General features: G+C 50.8%; 5 protein-coding genes across 5 annotated transcripts; 1 reads left to right on the forward strand and 4 right to left on the reverse strand.

Annotated features, from left to right (window-relative positions):
- Window positions 1–1,861: 1,861 nt before the first annotated feature.
- LOC100905017 (sodium-dependent glucose transporter 1) lies at window positions 1,862–5,205 on the reverse strand. The gene is made up of 6 exons (XM_003748143.1): window positions 5,078–5,205; window positions 4,766–4,892; window positions 3,237–3,395; window positions 2,961–3,102; window positions 2,602–2,850; window positions 1,862–2,480 (listed from the first exon to the last, which is right to left on the reverse strand). The coding sequence occupies exons 1-6, from the start codon at window positions 5,141–5,143 to the stop codon at window positions 1,862–1,864; spliced, it is 1,362 nt and encodes a 453-aa protein (XP_003748191.1). The 5' UTR covers window positions 5,144–5,205.
- A 646-nt stretch (window positions 5,206–5,851) lies between these two features.
- LOC100905157 (sodium-dependent glucose transporter 1) lies at window positions 5,852–8,648 on the reverse strand. The gene is made up of 6 exons (XM_003748144.1): window positions 8,483–8,648; window positions 8,187–8,313; window positions 7,242–7,400; window positions 6,980–7,121; window positions 6,566–6,814; window positions 5,852–6,470 (listed from the first exon to the last, which is right to left on the reverse strand). The coding sequence occupies exons 1-6, from the start codon at window positions 8,546–8,548 to the stop codon at window positions 5,852–5,854; spliced, it is 1,362 nt and encodes a 453-aa protein (XP_003748192.1). The 5' UTR covers window positions 8,549–8,648.
- Window positions 8,649–10,889: 2,241 nt separating this feature from the next.
- LOC100905303 (uncharacterized) lies at window positions 10,890–11,618 on the reverse strand. The gene has a single exon (XM_003748145.2). It carries the CDS (start codon window positions 11,448–11,450, stop codon window positions 10,890–10,892), a length of 561 nt encoding a protein of 186 aa, XP_003748193.1. The 5' UTR covers window positions 11,451–11,618.
- Window positions 11,619–14,430: 2,812 nt separating this feature from the next.
- On the forward strand, window positions 14,431–15,412 carry LOC100903720 (chromobox protein homolog 5). Its single transcript, XM_003748135.2, has 4 exons — window positions 14,431–14,505; window positions 14,717–14,831; window positions 14,948–15,078; window positions 15,209–15,412. The coding sequence occupies exons 2-4, from the start codon at window positions 14,735–14,737 to the stop codon at window positions 15,248–15,250; spliced, it is 270 nt and encodes an 89-aa protein (XP_003748183.1). The 5' UTR covers window positions 14,431–14,505; window positions 14,717–14,734; the 3' UTR covers window positions 15,251–15,412.
- A 177-nt stretch (window positions 15,413–15,589) lies between these two features.
- Window positions 15,590–18,006, reverse strand: LOC100903859 (chromobox protein homolog 1). The gene is made up of 7 exons (XM_003748136.2): window positions 17,877–18,006; window positions 17,519–17,612; window positions 16,701–16,792; window positions 16,530–16,587; window positions 16,297–16,402; window positions 16,050–16,180; window positions 15,590–15,941 (listed from the first exon to the last, which is right to left on the reverse strand). Exons 2-7 carry the CDS (start codon window positions 17,609–17,611, stop codon window positions 15,894–15,896), a joined length of 528 nt encoding a protein of 175 aa, XP_003748184.1. The 5' UTR covers window position 17,612; window positions 17,877–18,006; the 3' UTR covers window positions 15,590–15,893.
- Between the last annotated feature and the right edge of the window lie 2,495 nt (window positions 18,007–20,501).

A 20,501-nucleotide genomic window follows, 5' to 3' on the forward strand; every position in this document is an offset into this window, starting at 1 on the left:
ACAGGCTAGCATGGAGCATGTCGGAGGGACGCAAGGTGAAAAAAGAAACATCCAAGCGGACTGTGAGATCCCCCGCGTTTGGCGGAATCTATCCACTCTCCGATTGCAAATGGTGATTTCGCGTGTTTCCGCAACTGCTGCGGCCCGCTTGGTAGATTCCTGGGGAATACTCGCGAGCTTATTCCCTCGAAACTTTCAAATCGTTCGCGAAGCCTCGCGCTCGACCATTTGAGATCCAGAAGGCCTGAGCTCAGCACCGATCAGCGATCGTGTCAATGCAATAATCGCGAATACATCAACAGATATATATAAATAACTCCGCCCTCATGATTGCCATTGGTGGAAATATCCCTTCCCTAGGACGAAGAGATCAGGCAAGCCCGGATCGCGACAGAGTATTGAATCAAACATTGCGGAGCATCAAAATAAGAAGGCCCTGAGAACGCTCTCGCTCGCTCGTGGGTCTGAGTGACGATAAAGAGTAAAGTGGTGCGACGCTTCCGCCTTAAGTTCCAGCGTGGCGCCGCCCAAGTGAGTCCGGAGACGTGGACTGACAGTTGCCTTCGAGCCATTCGAAGTGGAGGAGTGCAGCCTTTCTGAAGAGGCCCAGTCCGGCTCCTTGTCAAGGTCCGAAATCGGCGCTCTTGCCGGTTCGATACTCACGCGTGGCGGTCTCGATATTTTTGGACCCGATTCAGATCCGCTGCGGGGAACTTGATGAGTGATAACGATAACTCATTCTGATCATTCTGCATAATACGACGTTCACAGAAAGATCTTCAGCTGGAGTCGACCGGCGTCCGTTTCGCATGCTCAGCTCTGATGGACGAAACCCAACCATTGCGCTCTTTATAAGACTTCGTTCCGGAGATACCTCGGCCCAGATCGAGTGTGCACTATACGTGACTCTCCTACCTGCTCGGTGTCTGAGGTTTCTCAGCATCCTACGACTTCCCCGATAGGAACAGCTAGCAGGACTTCTCGAGATCATTCCCCAGATCGGAAGGTCAAAGACGCACGCAATGCGGTCATTCTACTTGACCCTGATCGGGGCGACATTGCTGTGTAACCGTATGGGTGACTTCGGAAGTAATATCTATTCTGATTCTCAGAGACTAGAAAAAGAAACATCGACCCGGAATAGTGGATAGGAAAGCGAGGTCGAGAGTGAAAACATGCCGTCAATGAGAAAACCCCCGTTCGTCGCAGTGCCGGATCCGCTTCGGGTAGCCAATGGAAGAGACGAAACTCATGGGAGCGATCCTCCGGTTCTGATGATGAAGCCTCTTGAGTTGGTGGCTCATCCAGCCTGTCATGTGAGTATCATGTACTCCAATATTCCAGAATTATTCGTGAATACGGCTTTCATAAATTCATGGTTTCCAGCAATTTTTTTCGGACACCGTCACCCCACCTGATTTTAGAATGGGCACCGGAACTGGATACTACAAGAACGAAATTCAATAAACTCCTATTCCTTGTCGGAATGACGCTTGCAACATCGAACGAGCCAACTGCAGAGTTCTTGAACATGAACGACGAATTCCGGCGTCCCATCCTCTGGCGACGGACAGACTTTGCATAAGCAAAGCGCTATTGTAAGAAGCCCCCATATCACCCGAGATTGTGAAATGACGAGGCTTTATTGCGGGCGGGAGAAGGCTAAGTGAATCTCAGGGACGGGGCGGATCGATTCCTGGGATCGTCCCTCAACATGAGGTATCAGCATTCAGGCAGTCGATGCGAAAGAAGAGTGAAGGGGAAATAATCATTTTACCGCTTCCCCCTATGGATGAATCTCTGCGTCCCAGAAGGTGGAAATAACATTCGTGGCATTTTAGTCGTTGAACTCGCGATCATTTCAACTGAGATCGGGGTTTCTGGCTTTGTTTTCTTTTTTGTGTTTTTTTAGCGCCTTCGTATTGCCGTAGAGAATGAGCGCAGCTGCCACCGCAGTGAGGAGCAAGGCTAACCCGGTGTTCGAATACAGAAAAAATTGTGGGTTTTCGCTGATCCGGCTAACTACGATGAATGGAATCAACATCACACCACTCGATATGAGTACCATTATGAGACCAACAGAGCCCGGTGTCAGCTGAATGAACAGAACACTCCAAGCCGTACCATTGGACCAATATGGAGAAAGCCCGAACGCAACCAGCGCAGTGCCAAGCCACGTGACGAGGGCTGGTGAAGTATCGAGGAAGAACATCATTAGCACTACGCTGGTCACGTAGATGAAGTGAGATCCCACAATGAGTTGAGCGACGCCGAATTTTAGGGACAGCCCTGTGGTCACGATTCGACTCACAGTATAGCTTGCCCAGAACAAGGAGGTGAGAAACGCAGCTTGAGATTTAGTGAAGTGCAATGACGGGTGGCTCACAGCGAATGTGAAAACCATCGAGGAGAATCCGAACTCACACGTGACACCCACTGTCAAGTACAAGGCCAGAAGAGCGAGGACCGTACGTCTGGAGCTGAAACGGGATCGAATCGTTCAGGGTCCCGAGCATTATTTTCTCTCGCGGAGCTTCAATCGGAACACTGAGTTTCCTGTCCTCTCTAGCGAATAAAGGGGGGAGAGTCGAAATCACTCACTGCTTGGGGAGATCTCGCTTGAAATAAGAAGTTTCTTTGCTGGCTTTAAAGTCTGAGCTGTCCATACAGTAGGGAATTATCATCGACAGCGCATTGATGCCATGGATAGCAGCGATGATGCAGAAAGCTGTAAATATGCGTGATCCACTTCTCTCGGGAGAGGTTCCACCGTTTACAAGCTGCGTGACGTTGCCCTCGATGCTGACAGACGAAAACTCGGCTTTCGAAGCGGTCACATTCTCATAGAGCCTGGAATCGAGTCTGAACCTTTTAGATCGCACTGAGCTCTCCCATTTCACCTACGAGACGATCGATCACGGTTTGACGTGGATTTCAAGAGCGATTCCGAGGGTTCTCACCTCGAATCATTCTCCATTCCCCGAAGAAATGGCTCACAAATGAAGGGACCTACGATGCCGCCGAATCCAAACATGAAATTCATGAAGTGGAAAAATGATCCGCTGCGCTCTTTCCAGATGACTTGAAGCCACACATGGATACCTGTGACAACGGGATTCCTCCATCAAACTCTAGGGAACGCGGAGTAACTCTGGGAGGACGCTGGAACGTACACAGTCGGATTGTGTCTGACTTGTTTCCAGCGTCACGATACTGAAGACTAGAACTTTGCTCACCGATTTCCATGAATCCCATTGAGCAGCCGACGAAGAATGTCAGAACGTGAAGATAAATGATAGAAGGTAGAACTGTAGTCAGCAGAGCCGATATGGCTCCAAAAATGACACAAGCCATTAAAACCACTTGGAGATTCACGAATTTGTAGACTAGTGCGCCTGTCGCGGGAAATCACCTTAGCCAAACCGAACTATTATATATTCTGCCTGAGGGAAACCCCCCGACTCAGAGTAGGACGAGACAAGCTTTTGAATTCGTCAGAATGTGGTGAAATGGGTGAGCCCGGAATCCGGCATAGGCGCGAAGGGAAACGTATTCCAGGAGAATCGACAGCGATAAGAACAGGAATTGGACGACGACAGCGGTTGTATTTTGGTCGGTGGGGGTGATCGCCCAGAGTTTTGTTCGAGAACTCCCCCTTCGATGGAGACTGCTTGCGCGTTTGATTACGATATAGATCAGGGGCTCGCCATGTCCTCCGACGAGTAATGACCCGTCAAGGAGGAAGGACAATATCCGTTGCGACTGAGAGGAACGCTGGAATACATGGGGTTGCCTTCAGTATTTTTTCCCTAATCCGAAATCGATGCATCAACTTCCGAAAAGACGACTCAGTTCCTCCTGCCTACCCTGTGCGTAGCACAGCACGCGGAGGCCGCGTGACTCATTTGTGGGGAATGAGCTCCAATCATCGCCTCGTCAGCTTTCTGCAGCCGCAGCAGCGGTAACCAGCGGGAGAACTCTGTGATTGTGGAGCCTGTCGGGCCCGGGTCATACCAGCGCATTGACAAGGGGCCGAACGATCAGGGAGAAGGTCGTGATCCCCTTCTGAAGACACTCAACGGACAAAAACGTGTTCGGTGCAGTACGGGAAGGCGCCGAGCGATTATTTTCACGGCGAATCGTTCTTTCGCATTTCATCTTCCGACGATCTACATTAGAACTTCTTCCCTGCGGAGAAAGATGCCCAAACAGTTTCGCCGATGACTCCTGAAGATCCCTGCTGGTGTCCTCGCTGCACCGGCTCATGTTGTAGAATGTTATACTTTTTCGTTCAACATCGAGCCAAATTTTTCGCGACGTCGATAGTTTGCTGAGGCATTTTTTTGTAAACGGACATGACGGGAGACTCTATTCTATTCGGCTCACGGAAGCAAATCGAAGCTCGCGGCATTCTCCAGATCACTCCCATCTCGGTCGAGTGAACCTTGCTTAGATGGGCTCCGCGCGTTCATCAGCGGTCTTTCCTGCCCTCTTCGCGCCTTTTCCCGCCCTCCCCGCGGCTTCTTGCCCCACGGAGATCATCGGAAGTACGTAGGCCATGTGACGAACCGAAGCAGTTTTATGCGGATTCAGCTGACCATCCCAGTCGAACGGACAACCATCATGCAGAACAGAACGAGGGCAACGGAGCTGGATGAGTGTCTTCCGAAGCCGGGACAGTTGCCGTGAAAAGAGGCATCTCTCGAGATTCCCATCCGATATTATGTCTAATGTAAATCACCGTTTCACTGTTCCGATACAGTACCAATGAGGCTTGAGAAAACAGAGCCGAGACCGCGAGCCGTCAGGGTGATCGAGGTGGCTCTTATGCTCTCGCGGTAGATATCGGCCACATCTACGAGCGTCGCCCCGTACACTGCGATCGCCATACCCTGGAGCAGGAAGTCGGAACGACAGTGAAATCTCAATTTTTGCACTCCCGCACCTTCCTAGACGTGCAATATTCTAGACAGGAGGTCTCTAGAGTCATCCCGGTCCCTCAGCGGGTCTAGAAGAACATGAGATTGCGCATGAACAGCGAGTTCATTCAATGCGAGACTTCGAAAACTCTACTCACGTAGGTGACTGCGATGAAGTTGAGGTTCACTGTCTGCAGCCATCGCAGGGTATCTCGAGACGGCATAGCTCGTCGGCGGGAGACTACTCCCGAGCGCAACACAATTTGTCGGGCGCTCACGCTGCTCGGCCTGACGATGGAGACGTCGCGACGCGTCGCGACGGAGCGCGCCAGGATGAGCGTATTGTAGAATTATCTCAAATTCATCACTCACATCCACTAATTACCGCGCTTCCGGCAGTTCAGGCTAAGTCTCTCCCCGTGCTTCAGTGCCCTCTCCTTCGATCATCAACATGACGTGAAGGGTCGAGCCCAAGTGAATCCGGCGGCTCTCTGAAAGTTTCACCCTTGGCCGACCAGAGACGACGTCGTCCCCTGCTAGTGCTCGAGCGTTTCGCTGTATGTGCATCGATCTGGATGTTCACGAACCGATCGCTCCTGTAGCCGAGTGGACAGGAAACGGATTCATAGATTACTGGGGAAACTTCCGGATTTCCTCGAATTTCTAGCATATCAAGTCGATTGGTTGACAGAGCTCAGGATTTGGACCAGAGTCCCTCCCTTTCGTATGTCGTTAACTTTCCCGACCATCAGCTCCTTCCACCGGATCCGCAATCGGCATAAATTCCTTCTCTCAGGAGGCACTAGATTCATGCGAACATTCGGTGGCCTTCCTCCAGGAATAGCGACCGGGGCGAGTAGATTGCCCGGACTGGAAACACTGGCCTTCGGGATCATCAAGAAATTCATTTATTAGGTACTTTTCCGCGGAGTTCAGTGAGCGTTCAGCCTTTCGGCTTCCTTCCCAGTTTTGTGCCTCACGAGTGCCTTGGTGTTGCCGTAGATGATGAGAGTCGCCGCGAGAGCAGTGAGGAGCAAAGCCAATGCGGTGTTGGAATAAAGGAAAAATTGGGGGTTCTTATCTATTTGGTTGCCTATGAAGAAAGGAATCAACATAACGCCGCTCGAAATCACCACGAGGATCGGTCCCAAAGCAGCCGGCGTGAGCTGCACGTACTGCACGCTCCACGCCGTGGCGTTAGCCCAGTAGGGAGATAATCCGAATGCCACGAGGGCCGTCCCCAACCAACTACTCAACATCGGCGAAGAATTTATGAAGAGCATCATCGATAGAGCGCTACTCAAGTATATAAAATGGGATCCAACTATCAGCTGGGCTGGACTTAGCGTCAAAGATAAAATCGTCGTGAAGACTCGACTTATCGTATAGCTCGCCCAGTAGAGAGATGTCAAATACGCGGCTTGAGATTTCGAGAAGTTGAGCGATGAATGGTTCACGGCGAACGTGTATACCATCGCAGAGAAGCTAATTTCGCAGGTAACACCCACTGTCAAGTACAGTGCCAGCAGCGTGAGGACTGTGCGTCGTTCGCTGGGAAGGAAATGGACTTTGTCGGTGAAGGAGCTTCTCGCAGCGATGTCACGGAGGTTTCATTCTGGAGAAAGTAGCACGAAATCAAAACTCACGTTCGGCCAAGATTCTCGGAGAAATACGTCGCATTCTTGTTCGGTTTGAAATCCGTGCTATCCATGCAATAGGAAACGATCATCGATATAGCGATGAAAGCGTTGATGGCAGCAATGATAGAATAAGCCGTAAATATCCGTGATTCGCCTCCAACAGTGAGGATGCCATGTTTTACGACCGGTGTTGTGTCTCCGAAAGATGATTCGACTGTCGTGTTCACACCGAGCATCGTTGAGTTTTCGGTTGCCCTGAAAGTAGAATCTCCCCACATTACGACCGCCTATTCGAATTCAAGCAGAATACATTCAAGGAATTCTCTTCTGCCAGGGTCGGATCTGAGTGTCTCGAGAAGTTGTCTCCGAACTGTAAGTATTCACGGTAGATATGATCTGCCTTCCAGTTACGACGCTCACATCGCGGCATTCCGAGTTTCCAGTAGAAACGGCTCGCACACGAAGGGCCCTATGATGCCGCCGACTCCGAACATGAAGTTCATGAAGTGGAAAAATGACCCGCTCCGTTCTTTCCAGAGGACCTGGAGCCAGACATGTACACCTGGACGAGAAGCACTGATCGTAAACTTGTGGTATCGATGATGATTGCGGGGACAGATGTGCGTATGTTCAAGGTCCAAACATTTTTCGTGGTTCCTCCACTGTGTTCCCTGATTCTAACCGATATCCATGAAGCCCATGGAGCAGCCGACGAAGAAAGTCAGCACGTGGAGATAAATGAGCGATGGGAGAATCGTTGTAAGGACGGCAGCTGTCATCCCGAAAACCGCAGTACCCAACAACATGATTTGAATATTCACATGTTTATAAACTAAAGCACCTGCAAGAATAGTCTCAGTCAGTCGTTTCCTACGCGCTTTGGGCGGCTAAGAAAATTGTCGATTTTTCCAAAGATCAGCGACTGCTTCGGTCATGGCCGAGAGCCCCTAATCGAAACGCTACCGTTCCAAGTGCGCACTCAAGCTCTGGAAGAGCGACGTAACACTCGAGGGTCTGGATTCGACACAGTCCGAGAAAGGAACTCCTTGGGACCCGCCCAAGGAGTCACTAGAGCGCGGTAATGCATAGCATCTGGTCACAATTGGACAATGTTCGCATGACAAAACGGATCGCAGCGATCTCATCTCTGTTACTTACTGTTTTCCTGTCTAGTCACCGCGTTCGCCGGCTTATGTCAAAGGCATTCCTTATTTTGCGACGAATACCAAGTCTATCTAGACCACTTCTATCGCGCCGCGTTTTCGACTCGATGGCCAAGAGAGTCAAGAAAAAGATTTTCGGTGGGTTCGAGAGCTTTGGTCTCGTGCCAGGTCGCTTTGGATGGGGCACCGGAAATGATGAACGGACATGGGAGTAAGGAGCCACTGATAATAATCGGCTAAACGACCGCAGGGGGTTCCGAGAGACCATTCGCAATGGGCATTAAATGACTACATGTGATTAGACGCTCTGTCACGATAGAACTGCTCCCCCGACGGAGAGACCGTGTCTTTGAGGGTCTGAAGTGCCTACTTCGACCGAAGGCCCGTTTCGAGGGATCAATGAGAGGTTGTGATTCCGTTGTCTCCTTCAAAATTTATACAATTGAATGTGAAGCGGTGTTTACCAATCAAGCTGGAGAAAATTGTACCGAGACCCCGAGCCGTGAGAGTTCTCGATGTCGCTTCTATGCTTTCTCCGTAGATCGCGGCAACGTCGACGAGGGTGGCTCCGTACATCGCGCAAGCCATTCCCTGGAGTTCATTCGGAAATTTTGAAAACGTTCCAGGAGCGTTCGAGCATTGTCTATCACATTGACTTTGCAGGCAATCTCCAGTGAATCCTTCTCAGGAATTTTCGGTAGAGATCGAGAGATGGGGAATGGTTCGATCGGCGTTTTCCATCCTGTAGGGGACGACTTACGTGAGTCACTGCGATGAAATTCACATTCATTGTCTGGAACCACCGCAAATAATTGTGGGACGACATTTTTCGCGATCACAGCTCTGATTCGGAACGAGTTGGAGCGGTCTCGTCGTCCTCCGTGTAGCGGAGGTTCCGACTGGGGTCACCGCAACTAAATGACTATGGTGCGGCGGCGTTTCAGAATTGTCTATCTCTCGTCAATAGCACGCTTATACAAGTAGTTTCCACCATGTCTCTTGCTCCCGCTCTTGTCCTTTCCTCTGGACATCGATATGATGCCGCTCTCGTCACGGTCAAGGTTGAGTGACTCTCGAAAGTTCATCGTATTACATTTTCCTAGCTACGCAAGGAACAAATCATCCGAGATGCTTTATTCTACCGCTCCTTCACATTGATCCATTTGGAGAGCTCGTGAATGACTTCGTACGATTGAGTTGACGCTCAGGGTAAGCGAGAATCTGCCGCGGATCTCCGGTGAGCAGACTCCATTCCATCCGACAGAGATGCGGTGCCGGTAAGCGGGGCTCGTAGTCAGTCAATTGGCCCAACCGCCTCCTGAGCGTCGAAAGATTCATGGATATCGTATATATCCTTCCTACAGACGTCGTAAGAATCCGGGAAGTATCAGCCCAGGGAAAAATCTCCCGGTCAGGTTAGGTGACGAAACCATTGAAGCAGATGAAATCGCCAAACTACATTCGCTCTATTTGTAGGCTGCGGGAGGGGATCTCCATGGGCTCCGCAGTTTTCGGAAACTCTCGAGCGATCGTGTCGCCGAGTGAGGAGCAGAGCAGGTATCCACGGCAATGGACTTTATTCGTAATGAAAAAACTCTATGAAATTTAGATGTGAATTATTGAATGGAGGATTGATATTGTTCCCGAAAAAATGTGTCATTGAAGCCCCCAAACGAAGAGTCCTTGCCGCTGAAGATGCGAAATCCCGCCGACACTTCCGCCGGTGACTCACTCTCAGGCCATCGACCCCGCCTGAAAGCAGTTCGCGCTACGCAGCTTTGATCCTCGCAACGCTTCGACCGGCCATCGAGAAGGCGCAGAATCGAGTCACTTGGGTATGAGATAATAGATTGTATCTCTATGAGAGCCGTTCGGTAGCGGAACCTGCTGTCTCTGTTGACCTAAGGATAGCAATGATCATCCTCATCAATCGTCAGAGCTGCAGCCCTCGGGGCACATTCTGACGTTTCCGAGTAGGACTGAACCTTCAGAGTCGTCGAGCGTATCGCGAGTTCTCGGTATGATCCCGGATTTAGCTACTGAAGGACGACGCCTAAGATCTGTTCACTGGCAGAGCATAGTACTCCTCAAGCCTGATCGGGAAGGGGTCAGGATACAGTCGGTATATTTTACGCAGGGAAAGTCGAGAACGTACGGCATCTTAATCCCACCTTCTCCGGAAATGAGGCCCCGTTTTATCTTCGCTGATGGTTCATCCGAATGGTTACAAATGTGCTGGGGGGTATTCGAAGGAGGTCGTGAGTGAGGCGGAACGCGCCTGTCGGTCGAATGGTCCATCAACTAGGACTCAGAATGATCACCCACTATCGAAAGCTAGGCTGTGCACATGAAAAAAGTGAATGTCCGCGCGAAGGATGCAATCCGAAAAATGGTTTACGCGGCTCCGGCTATTTTGCCGCACAACCCAGATCTTCATGGGAAGGAGAAACTGACATATCTATTGACACATTCGAATAATGGATTCAGTCATCGGAGCGGGGGAATTTCGTTTGACAGAAACTTTCGGATGGTTTCATTTCATTTCTATTGATCCGTATGCACAATGGTGGTGATTTCCCGGAGCTCGTGATCGGAGAGAAAATTTAATGACTTCGTCGATGAGAGAATGAGCTGAATTGGCGCAGCTGATTCCTCTATTAAGACAGACGCTCCACTAAGACTTGACACAGCGAGGGACGGAGGTTCCCTCGATTATCCGCGGTGAGGACATGTTTCCCGATACGCTACTATTCAGCGACTTCAACTCGACGTCCTCCTCCAGAGCAGGAGGCTGTGAAGACATCATTCCCCTTAAAGAGAATTCGACATCGGCTGAGCATTTCTGATGAATAACGATCTGGACTGAAAAGGCTACCAGTCAGTCGTTTATGCGTCCGTCAAGCAACTCAGACGCCGGGTACCACTGCGCACCCCCGCCTGCGCAGAGTGCGGTGCGAAAACTTCCTTTCGCCAGGGCTCTCTACCTTCATCGGGTCAGCGTATGAAATTCTGTCTGAATGACGACTCTCAAACCGATTCGTTCGATCGATACTCAAACTCTAAAGCAAAGAATAGCGGAATAAATAGCGATAGTCAAACTTGAACACATATATTATTGCATCGATATATCTGAATTTTCCACATCGAATATCCGTTTCGATCTTGGATCACCGTTTTTCGTCAGTCATGCAAGGGTAATTTCGCGCACAGATATCTTCTTCGACTCGGTTGTTTTCCCTCGCGATATCCACAGCCGTCCGCACGTCCTCCATGATCTCCTCGTAGCGATCTATTGACTCGGCCTGCCGCCCGTTGTACATGCTCCATCCGGTCAGGAGTATCTTCCCGGCTCCGAGATACTCCGCGGCCTGATCGGGGTTCTCGCAGGCCAATCTCATCAGGCAAGTGTTCGGTCCAGAACTCGGAGCGAGAACGTAATGCTTTGCGAAGTTCCATTCCCAGTCGTTTATCGCGAGTTCCGATTCCCCGAGGTTCCTCTTTGAGAACCTGTCACCGTCACCGGAGGGTGAAAGTACGAGAGCTTTCAGGATGAGAATCCCCTTGGCAGCGAGGAGCGTCACGAGGTTCCCGACGTTGAAGCTCGCAATCGTTGATTGTCTACCTGTTGCGACGAGTTTTTCTCCTCTCGGTAGGGGTCTGCTCGCTACGTCTGACACCGAGAACATTACAGCAGCGAAACACAGCAGTGAAGACGAACCAACCTTCATGGTTATGGCGTGGAAATTTCTATCAGCCAGCCGCACGACAGACGAACGGATGCTCCAGACACGGGTCACGCAGTAAGTCGAAAGAGACGCGAAAGTAGTTGAAGGAGATCGTTCCACGGAGATCCAGCAAGCCGCACTTTTGGAGGAGGTCCGCGCCCGATTTTGCGGGTTATCGAATGAGCAGATCCCATGGCCGCTTTAAAGTTCGAGGAAGTCGGCTCCAGCGTATGAATCGACGCGGGGGAGAGACTCCGTGATTCGCGAGATGTAGGCCGGCTTGCGGGGGATCGAATCGCCCGGTGGGCGTCGCAGGACCGGCCAACATATGATCCGTAGCGTAGATCATCCATCGTCACGGTTCGCCGTGAAAGCGACTCCGATGCGTGAAGCCGCGATCACTTTACATTAGAGGGAGCACTCATCTGATCTTCGCCGCAGCTAATTGGGCGGTTGATGCGATCGAGGGGGTGGCTCCGTGAGCAGAACTCGGAGCAGACTAGCATTGGGAGGCATTGCTCAAAGAGAAAAGCGACGGAGGAAGGTCGGCGGAGTATAACAGCTCTCGGCTTCGATCGACAACTGAACAGGATGCAAGCGGAAGCGATTTTGACCGTCGTCGAGAGACGGCTCCTCCCTTCGGATTGCGCTCACGGTGGGATGAAATTGTCCCGAGCGAGCTACGAAGTCCTCGATCGGCGTCTCGCACTCACCCGACACGAGGCTCCGATTCAAACAATGCCCGCCGTAGTCGCTCTCTAATATTTGATCACCGTCGAGCGCTCTGATTCTGCCACCTAAGTGGCTTTCGGGGGAGGACCTGAGACCTCCAGAGCGTTGATTGAGAAATCTAGACTGTAGGCGATGTGCGCCAAGTAAGCCCAACGCATGCAGCGCGTACAACGGTTTATGCAGCCGGCGTGGTTCTGCGGCGGCGCGTGGATCTCTTCGTGGGTTAACCGATCAGGGTATTATCGACGCCTCCCCTTGAGGGAGCTGTTCGATCGCCGGGACTGGCTTTCAACGCTCCTCGAAGATTTTCGAACAGCCTATTCAGGGCTGACCAACTCCGCGACTTCAAAGCACGCTGTCAGGCCGCTCGGTGTCGGCATCGCAGAACCAAAGACATTGCATCGTGGTTCAGATGAACCGATTTGAGAACCCATTCGTCAACCCAGTAGCGAACAAAAATTTCCGGACAGACCGCGGTTTCGCTGCGGACGCGACTTCCAACTTGCCCAAGGAGAGAGACCATACATGGGATTCGTCTGAGCGGTGACAAAGCCGATCGGTTGATTCGAAACAGCAGAGCCCGCCATTAAATTACTGACGATTGACGATAGCCGCGCTAACTACAGCTCCAGTTACTCGTCTCATAAGTTACCGCGACCGTTAACGGTCAGCAATTCGTCGTCTTCTCCAGATAGAACAATTTTTGAATCCCTAACTCGTGAGTAAGTCAGCGCTCAGACGGTTCCCATGTACGGTCTTTCTCCTTGTGCATGTTGGGAGCCGCGTCCGCAACGAAATCGCGCTCTGTCCGGAAATTTTTGTTCGCAACTGTATATCGTTATCGTGGACCTCGAGAGCTCTTCCGTATTCACACAGAATTATTATCGATTATTATTATTATTAAATTGGTTCTCGAGGATATTTTCAGCTTTGCTGAATTGTTGGAATTTGGTGCTCTATTCTTTCTCAGGGTCGGATCCTATTCTCCATGCTTTCTCCAAATGCGGGGGCTAGTGAGGATTAATGGATGTGAATCAGACCTGAGGGTTGAGATGAGAGAGGAGTACCGTGGCTCGATCCACCCGTCTTCATGACGAATCTAGTAGGTCACATCAGGGTGCTACCTAGTGACTCTCCAGTCATGACCATTGAGTCATCGAGAGGTCATCAAGCGCCATGGAAGTCTGAGAGTTCCTGGGGGACATTGAGAATCAGCTCACATCTGAGGGTTTCGCCCAAACCGCAGACGACGTCAATGAAGGAGGGCGAAGCATCGCTCAGGCTCGGAGCGAGGTCGCCCAAGAGGAAATCGACATCGGGACGCTATCGATGGGCTCGTGAAACGTCACCAGAAACCAGACTTGAACCCGGGCTTTCCGGGGCTTCCTCACGAAATAAAGGGACGGTATTTCCGTCAGGCACGTCTGAGAAATTCGAGAGTTTCAAATCACCGCCCTGGGCGACACGCTCCACGACAGATCGTCGGGCATTGAATGCATCCGGGCGAGCGAGAAATACACTCGACAAAAAATGTCTCCCGCGGGAATTCGTCTTTCTGGGCCGGGTATGCCCGTAGGGAAAGCCTCGATCTATATGTTCGCCAGGCATCCATCAAGGCAGCATTCTATGGCACGCTACCGGAAATATGCGAGCCTGGCTATATACTGTCTGTGGAAACTCGAGCGGCGCGCCACCTGCGGACCGGTCGGGGCTTCTTCTCCGGAACACCGTCGAGCTGAACGGTATCTACGTACGGATAAGCTCGAATCGCTCGCCGTTCCCTGGGGAGTCTTCTCCGACTCGGTAATGAGAATATTCTTTCGGGACCGTGATCGCGGCTCATAACTCCAGTCATTTCAGTCGTTAGGTATTCCGCGGGACTCCTCCTCGAGATATTCATCAATATGTATCCGCTCGAACTCGTTCGCAGACTCTGGCTATCTGGTATATGAATACGTGATTGTTCTCGCTTGAAACAGCGGCAAAGAGCGACCAAGGCGCGCGACGGGTCGGATTCGCTATGTCGGTGACAGTCGCTGCCGTCTACGGATGCTCTGCGGCTTCCGTATCCCGATGGTCTGATCGGCTGCGTCGATCCAGGACCATAATATGAAGAGATAGGTGATAGATCTCGGGAAATCTGTTCCCTCACAGGGGATAAGGAAATAGGTCCGATCCTGAGCGGGCAATCGCACTTGCGTCAGCTGTTGATTCGATGTCTGTATAAGGTGCACAAGGTGCGACTAGTAAACGTGCGCGCACATCGTGGAAGAGCCACAAACAGTTTTCTGAAGCCTTCCGTCCGTTCTGTGCCAAGCGTGAGAGCGTGAGTAGCATCGTAGATCGATGAGGCGAGCCGTGTGATCGGGGCCGGCGCGGCGGTGTCTGGTCCCAGAGAATCAAAATTCCGTCTTCGACGAAGGACTCTTGCCATCTGAGTCCAGCTAAACCCCGAACGAATATCGAGAGACCCACAATCCTTGAGGAATTCTCGGTCTTCTGCTAGTCTGAATCGATCTGAGTGTTTTCCTCTCCAGGGATCGAAGAGTGCAACAATGCCGAGAGGCAGAGGCAAGTCTCGGAAACAAGGAAACAGAGTGCCAGAGGCGCAAAGCCCCGCGAAGAGCGAACCAAAAAGTGGATTCGACAGAGGTAAGTCAGCTAAGATTGCATTCGACTAGAAACAATGACTCGGGTGTTATCCCCCCGAGAATCTCCGTAGCTCATCACGCATTCCTTTCTGATTTGAAACCCGATGTCACAAGCAGCTTTGGAGGCCGAGAGAATAATCGGCGTTGCAACAGATGTCGAACAGAATATTCGGTTCCTCATAAAATGGAAGAACACCGATCAAGCCGAATTGGTGCTCGCGAAAATCGCGAACGAGAAAATCCCTCAGGTGCGTCGACTGATTCCTGAACCGGTGGACAATTCGCTAACCTGTCCCGGGGATCGATCTGGAGTCTGAATATATGTTCTGTATCGATGCATTCTCGATCTCAGCTGAACGGGGGAAATCTTTTCCGCAGATGGTGATCAAATTCTACGAAGAAAGGCTTACGTGGGTCTGAAAATCGATTTGCGAGATTCCGGGAGCCCCATGTGAAGAGTCCCCCATCATGTGGCCCACCACGATCAATCGCTCCTGAAACTCCGCTCTTGAGTATTCGTAAAATACCACGAATATTCGGAACACCTGTATTTGCACTGGCGTCAATAAATGAACGATGAAGCATTATCGCATTATTCTCTACTCCAGTCGCATGTCTGGATGTCACCCTTAGGATTCGAAAAGTCGTTGAGAAACAGAAAACTCAGGGGAGGAGGCGTACAATGCGATTCTCGCTATGACGAATCTCTCGTCGGAAGAGCTGATGCGGACGCCAGACAGGGAGGGTGCGTTCGGGGTGTTTCATCACATGAACTTTATTCAAAAACGTATAACAGCTTCTGTCGACGCTCCCTCACGCGCCGGGGCTCTCGATCAGACGGAATCCGTGGGAGATTATATTCGCAGAAAAATAGAACAATCGATCATTGTCACAATCGGGTCGTCTTGTTCGACAGGTGATCGTAATCGTGATCAGAAGGGGGGGCGAGTTTCCTGGTCGGTGGTCATCGTATGGCAAATTTCGGATCAAGTAAAGATGAATCAAAGAAAGCGAGCGTCGTCGATTGTGTACAATGAGACTTGAAGGAACTACACCGAACGCCTTATGTAGGCGCCCAAGTGAGACGTTCTTCGTAGAAGCGTATGACGACCTGCAAAGTCGGAAATCGATAGCATGAGAAAAAACCTAGAGGAGCTCTTCAATGGCAATATGGATCCATGGATTCAAGGTTCGATCGTTCGATCGCTTCCGAACTCACCTGGGGACATTTCACGTTGGCAACTTTAGCAGGAACGAGGTCAGCCTCATCGCAGCCTTTCCATTTCACCACAAATCGTATTTCTTTCTTTATGTCGGTGGCCATACCGATTATACGCTCCGGTTCGAGTCCTGTAAATTATGAAGACATTGATTGAGGGACAAGGGATTGGGTAGAATATCATGCTCGCGTTCCGAGAATCTCTAGTCTCATATCGGAGCTCTCCGACAGAGCGCGTTGTGCTCACCTCGATCGAAGCCAGTCTTTCCCTGTTTCTTTGGTGGTTCTGCGCTCGGCTGATTATTGCTGCGCCGTTTCCTCTCACTCCGGCCCATCGTACTAGTCCCAGGTTCCTGCGAGAGAATACTATTCATGTATATGTTCCCTCGTTAACTCGGGAGGTCCATAAGAAAATACTCAAACGAAGTGAGGAACGCAAGGGGGGCGCGAGAGGAATCCATGGTATTCGAGGGAGTTTACCTTGTCAGAAACAAGTCCTCTGGAAGCGGATTTCTTCTTGAGCTTGTCTTCGAAGTCCCTTAAATGAAAATTCTGTTAGGGGAAGCCAGCGATTCTTCCTCACTGCGGACTCTCAGAGACGAATGTCGATTGCGGAAAATCTTCCCCGGACGCAATTTCCGTTGAACTTACCGAATGAAATCCCTGCAGTCTTCGAGATTCTCAACGGGCTCCCACGTGTTCTCGGTGTCGTCGTACCCTTTCCACTTGAGTAAATACAATACCTGGCGAAAAATAAAATCATTCAGTGAGCGGCGCCAAATAACTGACGCGGACTAGATCGGGCAAGCACTTTCGAGCTACCGGCGGAATATTCGGAACGTTGTGAGGAATCGGGGGTATCTTCCCAGAGCTACTGTGCGGAGTGCAATGGAGTTCGTCACGCTTCGGTATGGATTTCCAGGAACGATAAGTTCGTACGTTTAGTGATCGAATCAGGAGTACAATCCAGAAGTACTTCTTCGTCGACCGCTTTAGAATGGAGCATGGCTGCAACGCTCTCTCAGCAGACACGCTTCAGTGCAAAACAAACACGGCGTGAATCTCGATCTCCTTCCCCGCGGTCGATTTCGCGACGGTTGACTCGAAGAGAGACTTGTCTCAGGATGTCCGGTGGTGAAAGAAATACTTGACGTGCTTGTTCGTCGTGCCGTGTTCCGAATAAGAATAGGATCGAGGCATTCCACTCCAATAATTGGGGTTTGTCTTTGATCGAAGCCAATCACGGGCAAGTCTAGAGACGCTCTCCGACCGCCGAGAATGCGAAGTCTATCCCATTCCTGGGCGAACAGGAGATGATTGGGTCTGACTTAGACTTGTTTCCATTCAAGTTAGAGTGAGCGAGGAGAGACGCCGACTTCAAAGGTGTTGTTTCCTTGCAAAACCAACAATCTCATAGATCCGACTGACGTCTCTTAGACCTGTTGAGGGATGTGATTCACCTCACTGACCTTGTTATTCTTCCCCAACTTCTTCTCAAGAATTTTCTCTACGATGAATTCCGGCTCGGCCTCGGCTGCTTTGTCGTTCCGACGTGCACTCATTCTGTGGAGAAAAAGAAAATTCGAACTCCCAGTGAGATCTCAGCTGATGTTTTTTTTTGGATGCATTTCAACTTCAAACGCATGAGCACCTGAGCCTCAACAATCTTCGAGGGAAGCTCACTTCAAGCGCTACTGCCATGCGGCTAGCTTAGTTTTGATGATGAGTCCACAAACGCTCGTTGGAGCGGGGCTCCATGAAAACAACAAGTGTGCCGTTCTCGTGGAGAAACGATCACTGAATATTCGAAAGGATTTTTCCACCTACCGGAGATCTATATGAAGAGACTTTGACCAATCTCAAGAGAAGAGCTCCGCTCATGGGGAGACTGATTTCGTGTGCCGCCACTGATATTCGATCAGGAAGTTTTAGCTGAGAACACTCTCCTCCCATGTGTGTTTGGACCCAGTGAGTTCCGGTGCTCATTGGATGAACGCATTCTCTCTCTCCGATCACGACCCGGCTGCCCTTACGGCCGCTCTCCGCATCAGCCCGGGCTAATGATATTCAGAACTCCCCTCGGTTCTCGGAATCATTAGGATGAACTCCGATGTTCAACGCGATCGGGTCCAATCGTTCGAACTCGGAGGACGCGTGCCCCCAGCGCGCTTTACTGCTGCCAGCACCTCGAATCCTTTCGAGTTCCCATATATGAGGCCTGTATCTGAAAGTTGTTGAAGCTCTCAACTAATCAGATCGGCGTCCGCAGCATGCCTCCTGAAAGGCTCTCCCGATCCGAGATTCCTACCCCAGCCGGATCATGATAATAGAATGGCCATGGAGTCATAACTTATGACTCATCTCACCATCTCAAAAAGTCAGTATCACCGACAGATCTAACTTCACGTCGAGGTCGAGGAGGGATCTCCTCCTTAGATGCCCCGAAGATGGGGTAGAGTCTTAGATGTCGCCCACCCTTCGAAGCTTAGAAAGTTCTCGAACATCCTACATCATCAAGCTCATCGATTCGAGAATCTCGATTTCTGCTTGCGACGTCGAAGTCCAATCCCGGATCGAGCGAGACAGATGATTACCAGTCCGACGACTGACTCTCGTACTGCGAGGCGCGCTCAGGGAGGTAGATCCTTCTCACACGGATTCTCCTCGCCGTCAGAGCAGCAGAATCAATCATACAGACCTGAGTACGTTCGTAGTTAGCACTCTATAGATATTCACCTGCATGTTGCCGCGTGGCGGAGCTCCGTCATGTAGAGGAACGGCGTCAGCGGATTAGAACAGATGCGCTCAGAGAGCCGTAATTCTCTCGCTTCCGGAATTCTCGCAACGTATGACGCTAAAAACGAGGACGTCGAACATTATTCCGAGAGGGCATCGGATCTGTATTTTCGCTTGGCGAACGCCACGCGAAGTACCCATTGATATGAGCGCGAATATCACCGCAAAAGTTCGGTTCGATCAAGGAAAGAATCTGCTTGCCAAAAGAGAACAACGAGGCTCTGAGAACGTAGACAAACTGCATTTTCAAGTCCTGATCCGGAGGTCGACGCCCGAAAGTCGAACGGAAGTTCATCTCGAGGCGCATCTGCCGTGGTTGGGCGATTAGGGTGCATTCATCGCCGGAAGCCTAACACTCGACGTCATCTGAGGCAGACAGAAAGGACCTTCCACGTTTGAAGAAGCTCCGCGGTTTTAATTCCGTTTGCGCCGAATTTCAGACGATGTTCGACATCGTCTTTTTTCATGGAGTCCAATAGAACGAAGATCAAAATGCAGAGAAAGTTTCTGTCGCCTTAATAATGGAACGGGATTGAGTCTATCAAAATATCGTACATACAATATAATTATAGTATATCGAGACTTATCGACGAAATTCATGTCCATTCCGGGGCCCCAATGATCGAATCGACCTTAAGGGTTAGCTCTTCATATTCTGAGATTGATGCCATGAGCACACATTGTCCATCTTGGTCAGCTCTCCGTCTACCAATTATCCTCATAGCGCTATGTTCGGCTCCGAGAGAGGATGAAGAATCAGGGTCGGATGTCGCGTCTTATCCTGGACCTGAGATGAAATCTCGAGCAAGAATAAACGTCCGACGATTTCAGTCACGTCACGCAGGTTTGCCGAGACTCTCCCCGTTCGAGACACGCGCCCTTCCGAAGGTCGTCTTCATTGAGAGAACATCTTCCGCTATTGTTGTTGTTTGGAGTTGCAATCCGATACTGGCTCGACAAGATGAGATTCCGGCAACGAAAGGAGAAGGTGTGAAATTCGGTCCGACGGGCATCTTTATTCGGCAATCGAGTTCTTCGGAGAGCCTTCGGTATGGCTATATATTAGCAGATGGTTAGTGCCGATGAGTAATTTGCTGCAACTAGAGCAGGTTCGGTCTCGCCTCGGACGAGGTCCAGGTGCTCGCTCGGGGAGGTGTAGAATCGACAGGTTGCAGGAATCGATATCCTTCCGCTTCGTGCTCGTTCGTCTCGTGCGGCTACAGGCTCCGTCACGAATCTCCTTACCGCGAGGACAAGCATCGTCCGCGCCGCGTTGTGTAGGCTAAGCGTATCCAGGACCCGAGCATTCTGGCCTGATCTAAGTATCGATGAAATCATGTTAGATTGTTGTTCCACTGATACTCTCTGAATCTCCTACCGGGATCATGCCGGGGTTCGCTATGAAATTTCCAGACGAGAAAAGAAGACACCAGATCATGGATAAATTGATATTCTCTCCCGCTAGTGCGATGGGAGGATAGTCTGAACATCATGAGCGCGCTCTACGGCTCCCGCAGATCGCGAACACTGAAGCGAGACTCGCGCATTGGCAATACGCAGCTAATTCGAACACTCCCCACGGAGTTCCGTAGATCCTCAGATGAACAAGGAATCTCAACTAGCGAGCGATGACGACTTTCGAATCTGCTGACGTCT

This window comes from Galendromus occidentalis, unplaced genomic scaffold (assembly GCF_000255335.2).
Source record: "Galendromus occidentalis unplaced genomic scaffold, Mocc_1.1 scf7180000077528, whole genome shotgun sequence".
In the NCBI taxonomy this organism is placed as follows: domain Eukaryota; kingdom Metazoa; phylum Arthropoda; class Arachnida; order Mesostigmata; family Phytoseiidae; genus Galendromus; species Galendromus occidentalis.

Excerpts from the sequence above, each read along its gene's own strand:
- LOC100905017 (XM_003748143.1), bottom strand. The coding sequence starts at position 5,143 with ATGCCGTCTCGAGATACCCTGCGATGGCTGCAGACAGTGAACCTCAAC. Across the intron at positions 4,893-5,077 it reads ACTTCATCGCAGTCACCTAC|GGTATGGCGATCGCAGTGTA; the intron begins GTGAGTAGAGTT and ends TTCCTGCTCCAG. Across the intron at positions 2,481-2,601 it reads AAGCGAGATCTCCCCAAGCA|CTCCAGACGTACGGTCCTCG; the intron begins GTGAGTGATTTC and ends ATCCCGTTTCAG.
- LOC100905157 (XM_003748144.1), bottom strand. The coding sequence starts at position 8,548 with ATGTCGTCCCACAATTATTTGCGGTGGTTCCAGACAATGAATGTGAAT. Across the intron at positions 8,314-8,482 it reads ATTTCATCGCAGTGACTCAC|GGAATGGCTTGCGCGATGTA; the intron begins GTAAGTCGTCCC and ends AATGAACTCCAG. Across the intron at positions 6,815-6,979 it reads GAAACTCGGAATGCCGCGAT|GGCAACCGAAAACTCAACGA; the intron begins GTGAGCGTCGTA and ends TTCTACTTTCAG.
- LOC100905303 (XM_003748145.2), bottom strand. The coding sequence starts at position 11,450 with ATGAAGGTTGGTTCGTCTTCACTGCTGTGTTTCGCTGCTGTAATGTTC.
- LOC100903720 (XM_003748135.2), top strand. The coding sequence starts at position 14,735 with ATGCCGAGAGGCAGAGGCAAGTCTCGGAAACAAGGAAACAGAGTGCCA. Across the intron at positions 14,832-14,947 it reads AAAAAGTGGATTCGACAGAG|CTTTGGAGGCCGAGAGAATA; the intron begins GTAAGTCAGCTA and ends TGTCACAAGCAG. Across the intron at positions 15,079-15,208 it reads CGAACGAGAAAATCCCTCAG|ATGGTGATCAAATTCTACGA; the intron begins GTGCGTCGACTG and ends TCTTTTCCGCAG.
- LOC100903859 (XM_003748136.2), bottom strand. The coding sequence starts at position 17,611 with ATGAGTGCACGTCGGAACGACAAAGCAGCCGAGGCCGAGCCGGAATTC. Across the intron at positions 16,403-16,529 it reads GAGGACTTGTTTCTGACAAG|GAACCTGGGACTAGTACGAT; the intron begins GTAAACTCCCTC and ends ATTCTCTCGCAG. Across the intron at positions 15,942-16,049 it reads CCAACGTGAAATGTCCCCAG|GTCGTCATACGCTTCTACGA; the intron begins GTGAGTTCGGAA and ends CCGACTTTGCAG.